The 18,532-nt window shown below is 44.1% G+C and overlaps 1 protein-coding gene across 3 annotated transcripts in view; it reads left to right on the top strand.

Annotated features, from left to right (window-relative positions):
* The first annotated feature begins 297 nt into the window (after positions 1 to 297).
* Positions 298 to 18,532, top strand: part of LOC110518214 (centrosomal protein of 89 kDa-like) — a 160,492-nt gene continuing 142,257 nt past the window's right edge. For 2 of the 3 annotated variants that reach the window (XM_036963777.1, XM_036963776.1), the window contains exons 1-6: positions 298 to 1,400; positions 2,876 to 2,919; positions 13,882 to 13,945; positions 14,556 to 14,645; positions 16,053 to 16,253; positions 16,646 to 16,788. In XM_036963777.1, coding sequence (XP_036819672.1) covers positions 2,896 to 2,919; positions 13,882 to 13,945; positions 14,556 to 14,645; positions 16,053 to 16,253; positions 16,646 to 16,788 — 522 coding nt within the window. In that variant the 5' untranslated portion in view covers positions 298 to 1,400; positions 2,876 to 2,895. The remainder of the gene's footprint in view (positions 1,401 to 2,875; positions 2,920 to 13,881; positions 13,946 to 14,555; positions 14,646 to 16,052; positions 16,254 to 16,645; positions 16,789 to 18,532) is intronic. The other variant, XM_036963775.1, reaches the window with a different exon arrangement.

Here is an 18,532-nt window from a genome sequence, read left to right as displayed (position 1 = left end):
AGCATCATGACAGGACAGAGTGTGTGTGGGGTGGAGGTGACAGCATCATGACAGGACAGAGTGTGTGTGTGTGGGGTGGAGGTGACAGCATCATGACAGGACAGGGTGTGTGTGTGGGGTGGAGGTGACAGCATCATGACAGGACAGAGTGTGTGTGTGTGTGTGTGTATTAACAGTGAAAGTCAGAGAGTTATCTCGACCAAAGTTTCTCAGTCTTAGAAATAAAGGTCTCGTTCATGAAGGTATTTTTATGACAAAATGATGGTTTTTCACCACAAACAGCAGCTCAGTAAACCCTGAATGGCAATTCAACTGTCTTCTCTGTAAACTCTGAATGGCAATTCAACTGTCTTCTCTGTAAACTCTGAATGGCAATTCAACTGTCTTCTCTGTAAACTCTGAATGGCAATTCAACTGTCTTCTCTGTAAACCCTGAATGGCAATTCAACTGTCTTCTCTGTAAACCCTGAATGGCAATTCAACTGTCTTCTCTGTAAACCCTGAATGGCAATTCAACTGTCTTCTCTGTAAACCCTGAATGGCAATTCAACTGTCTTCTCTGTAAACCCTGAATGGCAATTCAACTGTCTTCTCTGTAAACCCTGAATGGCAATTCAACTGTCTTCTCTGTAAACCCTGAATGGCAATTCAACTGTCTTCTCTGTAAACCCTGAATGGCAATTCAACTGTCTTCTCTGTAAACCCTGAATGGCAATTCAACTGTCTTCTCTGTAAACCCTGAATGGCAATTCAACTGTCTTCTCTGTAAACCCTGAATGGCAATTCAACTGTCTTCTCTGTAAACCCTGAATGGCAATTCAACTGTCTTCTCTGTAAACTCTGAATGGCAATTCAACTGTCTTCTCTGTAAACCCTGAATGGCAATTCAACTGTCTTCTCTGTAAACTCTGAATGGCAATTCAACTGTCTTCTCTGTAAACCCTGAATGGCAATTCAACTGTCTTCTCTTTATACCCTGAATGGCAATTCAACTGTCTTCTCTGTAAACTCTGAATGGCAATTCAACTGTCTTCTCTGTAAACTCTGAATGGCAATTCAACTGTCTTCTCTGTAAACCCTGAATGGCAATTCAACTGTCTTCTCTGTAAACCCTGAATGGCAATTCAACTGTCTTCTCTGTAAACCCTGAATGGCAATTCAACTGTCTTCTCTGTAAACCCTGAATGGCAATTCAACTGTCTTCTCTGTAAACCCTGAATGGCAATTCAACTGTCTTCTCTTTATACCCTGAATGGCAATTCAACTGTCTTCTCTGTAAACTCTCAAGCTGTGTGTGTTGTGTTAAGTCCTTGTCTCTGTTTTCCAGAGTGATGTTCTGTCAGAGGGCAGAGAGGAGACTGATGACTCTGCCTTTGACATAGTGTCCCCTCTACCCCCAGGTTGGTCCCCCCCCCCCCCCCCCCCCCCACACACACACACACACACAAAACACACACACACACCAAACACACTGTCTGCACTCACTATTCAGACTATTATTATAAAATATAGCTCTGTATTCCAGAGGAAGCTGAGGTTCAACAGATGTTTCCATAATTAATATAGCTCTGTATTCCAGAGGAAGCTGAGGTTCAACAGATGTTTCCATAATTAATATAGCTCTGTATTCCAGAGGAAGCTGAGGTTCAACAGATGTTTCCATAATTAATATAGCTCTGTATTCCAGAGGAAGCTGAGGTTCAACAGATGTTTCCATCATTAATATAGCTCTGTATTCCAGAGGAAGCTGAGGTTCAACAGATGTTTCCATAATTAATATAGCTCTGTATTACAGAGGAAGCTGAGGTTCAACAGATGTTTCCATAATTAATATAGCTCTGTATTACAGAGGAAGCTGAGGTTCAACAGATGGTTCCATAATTAATATAGCTCTGTATTCCAGAGGAAGCTGAGGTTCAACAGATGTTTCCATAATTAATATAGCTCTGTATTCCAGAGGAAGCTGAGGTTCAACAGATGTTTCCATAATTAATATAGCTCTGTATTCCAGAGGAAGCTGAGGTTCAACAGATGTTTCCATAATTAATATAGCTCTGTATTCCAGAGGAAGCTGAGGTTCAACAGATGTTTCCATAATTAATATAGCTCTGTATTCCAGAGGAAGCTGAGGTTCAACAGATGTTTCCATAATTAATATAGCTCTGTATTCCAGAGGAAGCTGAGGTTCAACAGATGTTTCCATAATTAATAAAGCTCTGTATTACAGAGGAAGCTGAGGTTCAACAGATGTTTCCATAATTAATATAGCTCTGTATTCCAGAGGAAGCTGAGGTTCAACAGATGTTTCCATAATTAATAAAGCTCTGTATTCCAGAGGAAGCTGAGGTTCAACAGATGTTTCCATAATTAATATAGCTCTGTATTCCAGAGGAAGCTGAGGTTCAACAGATGTTTCCATAATTAATATAGCTCTGTATTCCAGAGGAAGCTGAGGTTCAACAGATGTTTCCATAATTAATATAGCTCTGTATTCCAGAGGAAGCTGAGGTTCAACAGATGTTTCCATAATTAATATAGCTCTGTATTCCAGAGGAAGCTGAGGTTCAACAGATGTTTCCATAATTAACATAGCTCTGTATTCCAGAGGAAGCTGAGGTTCAACAGATGTTTCCATAATTAATATAGCTCTGTATTCCAGAGGAAGCTGAGGTTCAACAGATGTTTCCATAATTAATATAGCTCTGTATTCCAGAGGAAGCTGAGGTTCAACAGATGTTTCCATAATTAATATAGCTCTGTATTCCAGAGGAAGCTGAGGTTCAACAGATGTTTCCATAATTAATATAGCTCTGTATTCCAGAGGAAGCTGAGGTTCAACAGATGTTTCCATCATTAATATAGCTCTGTATTACAGAGGAAGCTGAGGTTCAACAGATGTTTCCAACACCAGTTCAGAAGGTAAAACACTTTTTAAAAATCTTTCTGCTGTCATTTTTTCCCCTTGAGATTGGATACATCCCATACTATTCCCTATATAGTGCACTACTTTAGACCAGAGCCCTATGGCACCCTATTCCCTATATAGTGCACTACTTTAGACCAGAGCCCTATGGCACCCTATTCCCTATATAGTGCACTACTTTAGACCAGAGCCCTATGGCACCCTATTCCCTATATAGTGCACTACTTTAGACCAGAGCCCTATGGCACCCTAGTCAGTGCAGTACTTTAGACCAGGGCCCTATAGAACCCTATTCCCTACATAGTGCACTACTTTAGACCAGCACTAGGGCTGAACAATGTGTCTACTGCTCTCTGTGCCCTTTCTCTCATTCTCTCTCTGACCTACACACACCAGGGTTTCCGTTAGCAAGACATTGTCCACTTTTGCCTCCCAAAAAAAAAGGAGTGAAAAAAATCCCCAAAATAATGATGTTTATTCATTGATGGAAGTACCAGTCAATGTAAAAAAAAATACATTTGACCATCATGCTTATTGGTCTATAGGTTAATTTGCATAATATAGTGGATTTAAATTGGCCTGTGTTTATCTTATTCATCCAACACAACTATGACGTTGTATTTGTCACCTTACAGTGACTCACAAGCCCTTAACCAACAAGGCAGTTTTAAGAAAAATATTGACTAAATTAACTAACGAGTCAATGTGATGGGGGTACAGGTTAGTGGAGGTAATATGGAGGTAGAGTTAGTGACTATGTATAGGTAATACACAGAGCTACAGATGGGGGTACAGGTTAGTGGAGGTAATATGTAGGTAGAGTTAGTGACTATGTATAGGTAATACACAGAGCTACAGATGGGGGTACAGGTTAGTGGAGGTAATATGTAGGTAGAGTTAGTGACTATGTATAGGTAATACACAGAGCTACAGATGGGGGTACAGGTTAGTGACTATGTATAGGTAATACACAGAGCTACAGATGGGGGTACAGGTTAGTGGAGGTAATTGAGGTAATATGGAGGTAGAGTTAGTGACTATGTATAGGTAATACACAGAGCTGCAGATGGGGGTACAGGTTAGTGGAGGTAATATGTAGGTAGAGTTAGTGACTATGTATAGGTAATACACAGAGCTACAGATGGGGGTACAGGTTAGTGGAGGTAATATGGAGGTAGAGTTAGTGACTATGTATAGGTAATACACAGAGCTACAGATGGGGGTACAGGTTAGTGGAGGTAATATGTAGGTAGAGTTAGTGACTATGTATAGGTAATACACAGAGCTACAGATGGGGGTACAGGTTAGTGGAGGTAATATGTAGGTAGAGTTAGTGACTATGTATAGGTAATACACAGAGCTACAGATGGGGGTACAGGTTAGTGACTATGTATAGGTAATACACAGAGCTACAGATGGGGGTACAGGTTAGTGGAGGTAATATGGAGGTAGAGTTAGTGACTATGTATAGGTAATACACAGAGCTACAGATGGGGGTACAGGTTAGTGGAGGTAATATGGAGGTAGAGTTAGTGACTATGTATAGGTAATACACAGAGCTGCAGATGGGGGTACAGGTTAGTGGAGGTAATATGGAGGTAGAGTTAGTGACTATGTATAGGTAATACACAGAGCTACAGATGGGGGTTCAGGTTAGTGGAGGTAATATGGAGGTAGAGTTAGTGACTATGTATAGGTAATACACAGAGCTACAGATGGGGGTACAGGTTAGTGGAGGTAATATGTAGGTAGAGTTAGTGACTATGTATAGGTAATAAACAGAGCTACAGATGGGGGTTCAGGTTAGTGGAGGTCATATGGAGGTAGAGTTAGTGACTATGTATAGGTAATAAACAGAGCTACAGATAGGGGTACAGGTTAGTGGAGGTAATATGTAGGTAGAGTTAGTGACTATGTATAGGTAATAAACAGAGCTACAGATAGGGGTACAGGTTAGTGGAGGTAATATGGAGGTAGAGTTAGTGACTATGTATAGGTAATGCACAGAGCTGCAGATGGGGGTACAGGTTAGTGGAGGTAATATGTAGGTAGAGTTAGTGACTATGTATAGGTAATACACAGAGCTACAGATGGGGGTACAGGTTAGTGACTATGTATAGGTAATACACAGAGCTACAGATGGGGGTTCAGGTTAGTGACTATGTATAGGTAATACACAGAGCTGCAGATGGGGATACAGGTTAGTGGAGGTAATTGAGGTAATATGGAGGTAGAGTTAGTGACTATGTATAGGTAATACACAGAGCTACAGATGGGGGTACAGGTTAGTGGAGGTAATATGGAGGTAGAGTTAGTGACTATGTATAGGTAATACACAGAGCTACAGATGGGGGTACAGGTTAGTGGAGGTAATATGGAGGTAGAGTTAGTGACTATGTATAGGTAATACACAGAGCTACAGATGGGGGTACAGGTTAGTGGAGGTAATATGGAGGTAGAGTTAGTGACTATGTATAGGTAATAAACAGAGCTACAGATGGGGGTACAGGTTAGTGGAGGTAATATGTAGGTAGAGTTAGTGACTATGTATAGGTAATACACAGAGCTACAGATGGGGGTACAGGTTAGTGACTATGTATAGGTAATACACAGAGCTGCAGATGGGGATACAGGTTAGTGGAGGTAATATGGAGGTAGAGTTAGTGACTATGTATAGGTAATACACAGAGCTACAGATGGGGGTACAGGTTAGTGGAGGTAATATGGAGGTAGAGTTAGTGACTATGTATAGGTAATAAACAGAGCTACTTATGGGGGTACAGGTTAGTGGAGGTAATATGTAGGTAGAGTTAGTGACTATGTATAGGTAATACACAGAGCTGCAGATGGGGGTACAGGTTAGTGGAGGTAATATGTAGGTAGAGTTAGTGACTATGTATAGGTAATACACAGAGCTACAGATGGGGGTACAGGTTAGTGGAGGTAATATGGAGGTAGAGTTAGTGACTATGTATAGGTAATACACAGAGCTACAGATGGGGGTACAGGTTAGTGGAGGTAATATGGAGGTAGAGTTAGTGACTATGTATAGGTAATACACAGAGCTACAGATGGGGGTTCAGGTTAGTGGAGGTAATATGGAGGTAGAGTTAGTGACTATGTATAGGTAATAAACAGAGCTACAGATGGGGGTACAGGTTAGTGGAGGTAATATGTAGGTAGAGTTAGTGACTATGTATAGGTAATAAACAGAGCTACAGATGGGGGTACAGGTTAGTGGAGGTAATATGGAGGTAGAGTTAGTGACTATGTATAGGTAATACACAGAGCTACAGATGGGGGTACAGGTTAGTGGAGGTAATATGTAGGTAGAGTTAGTGACTATGTATAGGTAATACACAGAGCTACAGATGGGGGTACAGGTTAGTGGAGGTAATATGTAGGTAGAGTTAGTGACTATGTATAGGTAATACACAGAGCTACAGATGGGGGTTCAGGTTAGTGGAGGTAATATGTAGGTAGAGTTAGTGACTATGTATAGGTAATACACAGAGCTACAGATGGGGGTACAGGTTAGTGGAGGTAATATGGAGGTAGAGTTAGTGACTATGTATAGGTAATACACAGAGCTACAGATGGGGGTACAGGTTAGTGGAGGTAATATGGAGGTAGAGTTAGTGACTATGTATAGGTAATACACAGAGCTACAGATGGGGGTACAGGTTAGTGGAGGTAATATGTAGGTAGAGTTAGTGACTATGTATAGGTAATACACAGAGCTACAGATGGGGGTACAGGTTAGTGGAGGTAATATGGAGGTAGAGTTAGTGACTATGTATAGGTAATACACAGAGCTACAGATGGGGGTACAGGTTAGTGGAGGTAATATGGAGGTAGAGTTAGTGACTATGTATAGGTAATACACAGAGCTACAGATGGGGGTACAGGTTAGTGGAGGTAATATGGAGGTAGAGTTAGTGACTATGTATAGGTAATAAACAGAGCTACAGATGGGGGTACAGGTTAGTGGAGGTAATATGGAGGTAGAGTTAGTGACTATGTATAGGTAATACACAGAGCTACAGATGGGGGTACAGGTTAGTGGAGGTAATATGTAGGTAGAGTTAGTGACTATGTATAGGTAATACACAGAGCTACAGATGGGGGTACAGGTTAGTGAAGGTCATATGGAGGTAGAGTTAGTGACTATGTATAGGTAATACACAGAGCTACAGATGGGGGTACAGGTTAGTGGAGGTCATATGGAGGTAGAGTTAGTGACTATGTATAGGTAATACACAGAGCTACAGATGGGGGTACAGGTTAGTGGAGGTAATATGTAGGTAGAGTTAGTGACTATGTATAGGTAATACACAGAGCTACAGATGGGGGTACAGGTTAGTGGAGGTAATATGTAGGTAGACTTAGTGACTATGTATAGGTAATACACAGAGCTACAGATGGGGGTACAGGTTAGTGGAGGTAATATGGAGGTAGAGTTAGTGACTATGTATAGGTAATACACAGAGCTACAGATGGGGGTACAGGTTAGTGGAGGTAATATGGAGGTAGAGTTAGTGACTATGTATAGGTAATACACAGAGCTACAGATGGGGGTACAGGTTAGTGGAGGTAATATGGAGGTAGAGTTAGTGACTATGTATAGGTAATAAACAGAGCTACAGATGGGGGTACAGGTTAGTGGAGGTAATATGGAGGTAGAGTTAGTGACTATGTATAGGTAATACACAGAGCTACAGATGGGGGTACAGGTTAGTGGAGGTAATATGTAGGTAGAGTTAGTGACTATGTATAGGTAATACACAGAGCTACAGATGGGGGTACAGGTTAGTGGAGGTCATATGGAGGTAGAGTTAGTGACTATGTATAGGTAATACACAGAGCTACAGATGGGGGTACAGGTTAGTGGAGGTCATATGGAGGTAGAGTTAGTGACTATGTATAGGTAATACACAGAGCTACAGATGGGGGTACAGGTTAGTGGAGGTAATATGTAGGTAGAGTTAGTGACTATGTATAGGTAATACACAGAGCTACAGATGGGGGTACAGGTTAGTGGAGGTAATATGTAGGTAGAGTTAGTGACTATGTATAGGTAATACACAGAGCTACAGATGGGGGTACAGGTTAGTGGAGGTAATATGTAGGTAGAGTTAGTGACTATGTATAGGTAATACACAGAGCTACAGATGGGGGTACAGGTTAGTGGAGGTAATATGTAGGTAGAGTTAGTGACTATGTATAGGTAATACACAGAGCTACAGATGGGGGTACAGGTTAGTGGAGGTAATATGTAGGTAGAGTTAGTGACTATGTATAGGTAATACACAGAGCTACAGATGGGGGTACAGGTTAGTGGAGGTCATATGGAGGTAGAGTTAGTGACTATGTATAGGTAATACACAGAGCTACAGATGGGGGTACAGGTTAGTGGAGGTCATATGGAGGTATAGTTAGTGACTATGTATAGGTAATACACAGAGCTACAGATGGGGGTACAGGTTAGTGGAGGTAATATGTAGGTAGAGTTAGTGACTATGTATAGGTAATACACAGAGCTACAGATGGGGGTACAGGTTAGTGGAGGTAATATGTAGGTAGAGTTAGTGACTATGTATAGGTAATACACAGAGCTACAGATGGGGGTACAGGTTAGTGGAGGTAATATGTAGGTAGAGTTAGTGACTATGTATAGGTAATACACAGAGCTACAGATGGGGGTACAGGTTAGTGGAGGTAATATGTAGGTAGAGTTAGTGACTATGTATAGGTAATACACAGAGCTACAGATGGGGGTACAGGTTAGTGGAGGTAATATGGAGGTAGAGTTAGTGACTATGTATAGGTAATAAACAGAGCTACAGATGGGGGTACAGGTTAGTGGAGGTAATATGGAGGTAGAGTTAGTGACTATGTATAGGTAATACACAGAGCTACAGATGGGGGTACAGGTTAGTGGAGGTAATATGTAGGTAGAGTTAGTGACTATGTATAGGTAATACACAGAGCTACAGATAGGGGTACAGGTTAGTGGAGGTAATATGGAGGTAGAGTTAGTGACTATGTATAGGTAATACACAGAGCTACAGATGGGGGTACAGGTTAGTGGAGGTAATATGTAGGTAGAGTTAGTGACTATGTATAGGTAATACACAGAGCTACAGATGGGGGTACAGGTTAGTGGAGGTAATATGTAGGTAGAGTTAGTGACTATGTATAGGTAATACACAGAGCTACAGATGGGGGTACAGGTTAGTGACTATGTATAGGTAATACACAGCAGGTGTTCCTTTCATCTTTTATTTTGTATTTTTGTAAAGGACATACTGTTGAGATTTTTACAATTTCGTGGTTTCCAATTGGTAGTTAGTCTTGTCCCATCACTGCAACTCCCGTACGAACTCAGGAGAGGCGAAGGTCGACAGCCAACGCGTCCTCCGAAACACGACCCCCCCGCCAAGCCACACTGCTTCTCGACACACTGCTCGCTTAACCCGGAAGCCAGCCGCACCAATGTGTCGTCGGAAACACAGTACATCTTTGATTGATTGATTGATGAGATACTCTACCTCAGGCGAGCAAAACCTCGAGACTTCCTTGAATCTGATTTTGCGCACCAGCTGTTATTTACAAATAGACACAGACCTCCACCCCCTTGTCTTACCGGAGGCAGCTGTTTTGTCTTGCCGAAGCACGGAAACACGGCCTGTTGGGCCTAACCCTGACCCTGAGGCAGCTGTTCTGTCTCAGCGTACAGAGGCCTGTTAGGCCTAACACTGACCCTGAGGCAGCTGTTCTGTCTCAGCGTACAGAGGCCTGTTAGGGCTAACCCTGACCCTGAGGCAGCTGTTCTGTCTCAGCGTACAGAGGCCTGTTAGGCCTAACCCTGACCCGGAGGCAGCTGTTCTGTCTCAGCGTACAGAGGCCTGTTAGGCCTAACCCTGACCCTGAGGCAGCTGTTCTGTCTCAGCGTACAGAGGCCTGTTAGGCCTAACCCTGACCCTGAGGCAGCTGTTCTGTCTCAGCTTACAGATGCCTGTTAGGCCTAACCCTGACCCGGAGGCAGCTGTTCTGTCTCAGCGTACAGAGGCCTGTTAGGCCTAACACTGACCCGGAGGCAGCTGTTCTGTCTCAGCGTACAGAGAGGCCTGTTAGGCCTAACCCTGACCCTGAGGCAGCTGTTCTGTCTCAGCGTACAGAGGCCTGTTAGGCCTAACCCTGACCCTGAGGCAGCTGTTCTGTCTCAGCGTACAGAGGCCTGTTAGGCCTAACCCTGACCCGGAGGCAGCTGTTCTGTCTCAGCGTACAGAGGCCTGTTAGGCCTAACACTGACCCGGAGGCAGCTGTTCTGTCTTAGCGTACAGAGAGGCCTGTTAGGCCTAACCCTGACCCTGAGGCAGCTGTTCTGTCTCAGCGTACAGAGGCCTGTTAGGCCTAACCCTGACCCTGAGGCAGCTGTTCTGTCTCAGCTTACAGAGGCCTGTTAGGCCTAACCCTGACCCGGAGGCAGCTGTTCTGTCTCAGCGTACAGAGGCCTGTTAGGCCTAACACTGACCCGGAGGCAGCTGTTCTGTCTCAGCGTACAGAGAGGCCTGTTAGGCCTAACACTGACCCGGAGGCAGCTGTTCTGTCTCAGCGTACAGAGAGGCCTGTTAGGCCTAACCCTGACCCTGAGGCAGCTGTTCTGTCTTGCCGATGCTCGGAAACACAGCGTACAGAGGCCTGTTTTGATCTGGATTTCTCCTGCTGCTCCTCAGCCGGTCGCCGCCCCTCAGCCGGTCGCCGCCCCTCAGCCAGTACATTTCTGAGCTGCCAGTTACCTCTATGCTCAGGCGCTCCCTCAACATTATCAGGACAGAGAAACCAGACACACGCTCTATCAACATTATCAGGACAGAGAAACCAGACACACGTTCCCTCAACATGAGCAGGACAGAGAAACCAGACACACGCTCATTGCTCACATGGAGCACTCCAAACAGAAGACACTGAAGGAGGCCGTAGTGGAGAGACGGGGCGGAGGCCGTAGTGGAGAGACGGGGCGGAGGCCGTAGTGGAGAGACGGGGCGGAGGCCGTAGTGGAGAGACGGGGCGGAGGCCGTAGTGGAGAGACGGGGCGGAGGCCGTAGTGGAGAGACGGGGCGGAGGCCGTAGTGGAGAGACGTGGCGGAGGCCCCAGTGGAGAGACGGGGCGGAGGCCCCAGTGGAGAGACGGGGAGGAGGCCCCAGTGGAGAGACGGGGCGGAGGCTCCAGTGGAGAGACGGGGCGGAGGCCCCAGTGCAGAGACGGGGCGGAGGCCCCAGTGGAGAGACGGGGCGGAGGCCCCAGTGGAGAGACACACACCCCTCCCCCCTTTTCTCAACATTATAAATTATACTCAAGACACATTATCGTCTCAATATCTGAGATGGTTTTCACTGACAGTCTCAACTCAGTAATCAGCTAGGTTTATTGCCACCTGCCCTGCAGAAATTGCGGGCTTCCCAACAGGCATATGCCTACGAGCTTGTGATCTGAATCAATCTACAGGTATTGTTTTTAAAGAAGCTTACTGATCCCTGATTCCACTGTGGAGGGAAGTATTTCATTTCATTTCTCTCCTGTTCTATTGGTTTTCATATCAACTTTCTTTCGTTGTCCAGAAGACAATTATCGACCCATCCTGGTCATATTATCGACCCATCCTGGTCTTGTTATCAACCCATCCTGGTCATATTATCGACCCATCCTGGTCATATAATCAACCCATCCTGGTCATATTATCAACCCATCCTGGTCATATAATCAACCCATCCTGGTCATGTTATCAACCCATATTATCAACCCATCCTGGTTATATTATCAACCCATCCTGGTCATATTATCAACCCATGCTGGTCATATTATTATCAACCCATCCTGGTCATATTATTATCAACCCATCCTGGTCATATTATTATCAACCCATCCTGGTCATATTATTATCAACCCATCCTGGTCCTGTTATCAACCCATCCTGGTCATATAATCAACCCATCCTAGTCATATAATCAACCCATCCTAGTCATATAATCAACCCATCCTGGTCATATTATTATCAACCCATCCTGGTCGTATTGGGACAGAGACGGGGCGGAGGCCGTAGTGCAGAGACGGGGCGGAGGCCCCAGTGCAGAGACGAGGCGGAGGCCCCAGTGGAGAGACGGGGCGGAGGCCCCAGTGGAGAGACGGGGCGGAGGCCCCAGTGGAGAGACGGGGCGGAGGCCCCAGTGGAGAGACGGGGCGGAGGCCCCAGTGGAGAGACGGGGCGGAGGCCCCAGTGGAGAGACGGGTTTGCCACACACCCCTCCCCCCTTTTCTCAACATTATAAATTATACTCAAGACACATTATCGTCTCAATATCTGAGATGGTTTTCACTGACAGCCTCAACTCAGTAATCAGCTAGGTTTATTGCCACCTGCCCTGCAGAAATTGCGGGCTTCCCAATAGGCATATGCCTACGAGCTTGTGATCTGAATCAATCTACAGGTATTGTTTTTAAAGAAGCTTACTGATCCCTGATTCCCCTGTGGAGGGAAGTATTTTTGAATGATTTTCTTTCTTTCTGTAGAGACCCACCCCAATGCCATTTCTCTCCTGTTTTATTGGTTTTCATATCAACTTTCTTTCGTTGTCCAGAAGACAAAGGCACAATCCTGGTTAAATTATCAACCCATCCTGGTTATATTATCAACCCCTCCTGGTTATATTATCGACCCATCCTGGTCATATTATCGACCCGTCCTGGTCATATTATCGACCCGTCCTGGTCATATTATCGACCCGTCCTGGTCATATTATCAACCCGTCCTGGTCTTGTTATCGACCCATCCTGGTCTTGTTATCAACCCATCCTGATCATATTATCGACCCGTCCTGGTCATATTATCGACCCATCCTGGTCATATCAACCCATCCTGATCATATTATCGACCCGTCCTGGTCATATTATCGACCCATCCTGGTCATATCAACCCATCCTGGTCATATTATCAACCCATCCTGGTCATGTTATCAACCCATATTATCAACCCATCCTGGTTATATTATCAACCCATCCTGGTTATATTATCAACCCATCCTGGTCATATTATCAACCCATCCTGGTCCCATTATCAACCCATCCTGGTCATATAATCAACCCATCCTGGTCATATTAACAACCCATCCTGGTCATATTAACAACCCATCCTGGTTATATTATCAACCCGTCCTGGTCCTATTATCAACCCATCCTGTTCATATAATCAACCCATCCTGGTCATATTAACAACCCATCCTGGTCATGTAATCAACCCATCCTGGTCATATAATCAACCCATCCTGGTCATATAATCAACCCATCCTGGTCATATTATCGACCCGTCCTGGTCATAGTATCGACCCATCCTGGTCATATTATCGACCCATCCTGGTCTTGTTATCAACCCATCCTGGTCATATTATCGACCCATCCTGGTCATATTATCGACCCATCCTGGTCATATTATCGACCCATCCTGGTCATATAATCAACCCATCCTGGTCATGTTATCAACCCATATTGTCAACCCATCCTGGTTATATTATCAACCCATCCTGGTCATATTATCAACCCATGCTGGTCATATTATTATCAACCCATCCTGGTCATATTATTATCAACCCATCCTGGTCATATTATTATCAACCCATCCTGGTCATATTATTATCAACCCATCCTGGTCCTGTTATCAACCTATCCTGGTCATATAATCAACCCATCCTAGTCATATAATCAACCCATCCTAGTCATATAATCAACCCATCCTGGTCATATTATTATCAACCCATCCTGGTCGTATTGGGAGTACTGGAGTTTTTGGGGGTAATGGAGGACCGGAGTTGGACTGTGCATTCATATCTCTCTCTCGATCTTTATCTCTCTCTTTCTTTCTCTCATGATCCCTCTTATACAATCCCTCTCTCTCCCCCAGGCCACACCGTCCAAACTGGAGCAGAGGCCTTCGTCTTGGTCTCGTAGAAGCATGCCTTCCCCAGGTAAGGACTTGTCTTTGGCCCAGTGAGACCGCCTATAAAAACACTCCCATTTCATTTGCCAAATGGTAAGATTATAATTCCCATCCTCTCCATACCAGCTCTCTATCACCTATTCTAGATCAGCCTACTGTCTATCACCTAGTCTAGATCAGCCTACTGTCTATCACCTAGTCTAGATCAGCCTACTGTCTATCACCTAGTCTAGATCAGCCTACTGTCTATCACCTAGTCTAGATCAGCCTACTGTCTATCACCTAGTCTAGATCAGCCTACTGTCTATCACCTAGTCTAGATCAGCCTACTGTCTATCACCTAGTCTAGATCAGCCTACTGTCTATCACCTAGTCTAGATCAGCCTACTGTCTATCACCTAGTCTAGATCAGCCTACTGTCTATCACCTAGTCTAGATCAGCCTACTGTCTATCACCTAGTCTAGATCAGCCGTCAGTTTAACACTGTGAGGGCAGCTAATATCTCTCCTCTCTCTATCCACTCTTTCTCTCCCCTCTCTTTGTCTTTCTAATTGCCAGTAGTTGTATGTTTCAGAGGGAGGTGATGAGAGGAAGTACACTGACTCTGTGTGTACACCTTAACTACTTCTTCTCTCAGATTTGACAGAAGAAAGCTTCCGTGCATCTAAGAAGAGGTCTTCAACCCAGAAGACCAAGAGTTCAGGAAGCAGGAGAGATGGACCATCAGGTAGATAGTCATCCTTAGAGTCAGTCAGGACACAGTCGTCCTTAGAGTCGGTCAGGACACAGTCGTCCTTAGAGTCGGTCAGGACACAGTCGTCCTTAGAGTCGGTCAGGACACAGTCGTCCTTAGTCGGTCAGGACACAGTCGTCCTTAGAGTCGGTCAGGACACAGTCGTCCTTAGAGTCGGTCAGGACACAGTCGTCCTTAGAGCCGGTCAGGACACAGTCGTCCTTAGTCGGTCAGGACACAGTCGTCCTTAGAGTCGGTCAGGACACAGTCATCCTTAGAGTCGGTCAGGAGACACAGTATTATTATATCTGTGTTGTCTGGACCTCACAGTATTATTATATCTGTGTTGTCTGGACCTCACAGTATTATTATATCTGTGTTGTCTGGACCTCACAGTATTATATATCTGTGTTGTCTGGACCTCACAGTATTATTATATCTGTGTTGTCTGGACCTCACAGTATTATTATATCTGTGTTGTCTGGACCTCACAGTATTATATATCTGTGTTGTCTGGACCTCACAGTATTATTATATCTGTGTTGTCTGGACCTCACAGTATTATTATATCTGTGTTGTCTGGACCTCACAGTATTATTATATCTGTGTTGTCTGGACCTCACAGTATTATTATATCTGTGTTGTCTGGACCTCACAGTATTATTATATCTGTGTTGTCTGGACCTGGCCTCACTTTTCCTCTTTGCTTGCTGTCACTCTGTCTGTGTGTCTCTGTCTGTGTGTCTCTGTCTGTGTGTCTCTGTCTGTGTCTCTGTCTGTGTGTCTCTGTCTGTGTCTCTGTCTGTGTGTCATTGTGTGTTTCTGTCTGTGTGTCTCTGTCTGTGTGTCATTGTGTGTCTCTGTCTGTGTGTCATTGTGTGTCTCTGTCTGTGTGTCTCTGTCTGTGTGTCTCTGTCTGTGTGTCTCTGTCTGTGTGTCTCTGTCTGTGTTTCTCTGTCTGTGTGTCATTGTGTGTTTCTGTCTGTGTGTCTCTGTCTGTGTGTCATTGTGTGTCTCTGTCTGTGTGTCTCTGTTTGTGTGTCTCTGTCTGTGTGTCTATGTCTGTGTGTCTCTGTCTGTGTGTCTCTGTCTGTGTGTCATTGTGTGTCTCTGTCTGTGTGTCTCTGTCTGTGTGTCTCTGTCTGTGTGTCATTGTGTGTCTCTGTCTGTGTGCCTCTGTCTGTGTGTCATTGTGTGTCTCTGTCTGTGTGCCTCTGTCTGTGTGTCATTGTGTGTCTCTGTCTGTGTGCCTCTGTCTGTGTGTCATTGTGTGTCTCTGTCTGTGTTTCTCTGTCTGTGTGTGTCTCTGTCATTGTGTGTCTGTGTTTCTCTGTCTGTGTGTGTCTGTGTCTGTGTGTGTTGTGTCTTGCTGTGCTGTGCCATACACCTTGCCACACTCAGAGGCCAGCAGTGCCTACAGAGAGGTTCTGGACATGCAGAAGGAGATGGTTCGGTCTTTAACAGAGCAGAACCAGGCCCTGGGGGCAGACAGGAGGGTGCTGGAGCAGAGGTGTACAGAACAGAGCCTGCAGCTGCAGAGGAGCCACCAGAGGGTCCAGAGTCTGGAGCGGGAACTCAGCAAGGCCCCTGTCCCTACAGCAGGTGGGGTGGATACTGGGGGGTGAGGGGGCAAGAGGGGAGAGGACCTAAGGTGGGGTGGAAGGGGGGGACAAGGAGAGAAAAACCCTGGGGCCGTGAGAGACAGGAGGGGAGGAGGTGAGAGACTGGGGCCATTGAGAGACTGGGGGCCGTGAGAGACAGAAGGGGAGAGACTGGGGGCCGTGAGAAACTGGGTAGGGGAGGGGAGAGACAGGGGGCTGTGAGAGACGGGGTAGGGGAGGGGAGAGACTGGGGACCTACAACCCGGCTATGGAAGCCAGCTCTCAGGATTTCTCAGTTTGTTATCAACTGGATCTCTGGATGTACCTGGATAAGAGGTGTTCTGCATTGTACTTCCTGTGTGGACCAGACACTGACTGTAGCTCCCCCTGTAGGTGAACAGGCAGAGCTGCTGAGTCTGAGGCAGCAAGCCCAGGAGGTGGTAGACGAGAACGACAGCCTGAAGATGACCGTCCATCGCCTCAACGTGGAGCTCAGCCGCTACCAGACACGCTTCAGACCCCTGGGCAAAGAAGAGGTAACTATAACTACCCTAACTATAACTTCCCTAACTATACCTACCCTAACTATAACTATAACTACCCTGACTATACCTACCCTAACTATAACTACCCTAACTATAACTATACCTACCCTAACTATAACTATACCTACCCTAATTACAACTATAACTACCCTAACTATGCCTTCCCTAACTATAACTATACCTACCCTAACTATACCTACCCTAACTATAACTATAACTACCCTAACTATAACTATACCTACCCTAACTATACCTACCCTAACTATAACTATAACTACCCTAACTATAACTATAACTACCCTAACTATACCTACCCTAACTATAACTATAACTACCCTAACTATACCTACCCTAACTATAACTATACCTACCGTAACTATAACTATAACTGCGCTAACTATAACTACCCTAACTATAACTATACCTACCCTAACTATAACTATACCTACCGTAACTATAACTATACCTACCCTAACTATAACTATACCTACCGTAACTATAACTATAACTACCCTAACTATACCTACTATAACTATACCTACCGTAACTATAACTATAACTGCGCTAACTATAACTACCCTAACTATAACTATACCTACCCTAACTATAACTATACCTACCGTAACTATAACTATAACTACCCTAACTATAACTATAACTACCGTAACTATAACTATAACTACCCTAACTATACCTACCCTAACTATAACTATAACTACACCTACCCTAACTATAACTATAACTACCCTAACTATAACTATACCTACCCTAACTATAACTATAACTACCCTAACTATAACTATACCTACCGTAACTATAACTATAACTACCGTAACTATAACTATAACTACCCTAACTATAACTATACCTACCCTAACTATAACTATAACTACCCTAACTATAACTATACCTACCCTAACTATAACTATACCTACCGTAACTATACCTATACCTACTATAACTATAACTATACCTACCCTAACTATAACTATACCTACTATAACTATGCCTACCCTAACTATACCTACTCTAACTATAACTATAACTACCCTAACTATACCTACCCTAACTATAACTATAACTACCCTAACTATACCTACCCTAACTATAACTATAACTACCCTAACTATACCTACCCTAACTATAACTATACCTACCCTAACTATAACTATAACTATACTGTACCTACCCTAACTATAACTATAACTACCCTAACTATACCTACCCTAACTATAACTATAACTATACTGTACCTACCCTAACTATACCTACCCTAACTATAACTATAACTATACTGTACCTACCCTAACTATAACTATAACTACACTGTACCTACCCTAACTATACCTACCCTAACTATAACTATAACTATACTGTACCTACCCTAACTATACCTACCCGAACTATAACTATAACTATACTATACCTACCCTAACTATAACTATAACTACACTGTACCTACCCTAACTATACCTACCCTAACTATAACTATAACTATACTGTACCTACCCTAACTATACCTACCCGAACTATAACTATAACTATACTATACCTACCCTAACTATAACTATAACTACACTGTACCTACCCTAACTATACCTACCCTAACTATAACTATAACTATACTGTACCTACCCTAACTATACCTACCCGAACTATAACTATAACTATACTGTACCTACCCTAACTATAACTATAATTATACTGTACCTACCCTAACTATAACTATAACTAT

This window comes from Oncorhynchus mykiss, chromosome 26 (assembly GCF_013265735.2).
Source record: "Oncorhynchus mykiss isolate Arlee chromosome 26, USDA_OmykA_1.1, whole genome shotgun sequence".
Taxonomy (NCBI): Eukaryota; Metazoa; Chordata; class Actinopteri; order Salmoniformes; family Salmonidae; genus Oncorhynchus; species Oncorhynchus mykiss.
This window is presented reverse-complemented; position numbering and strand designations above follow the sequence as displayed.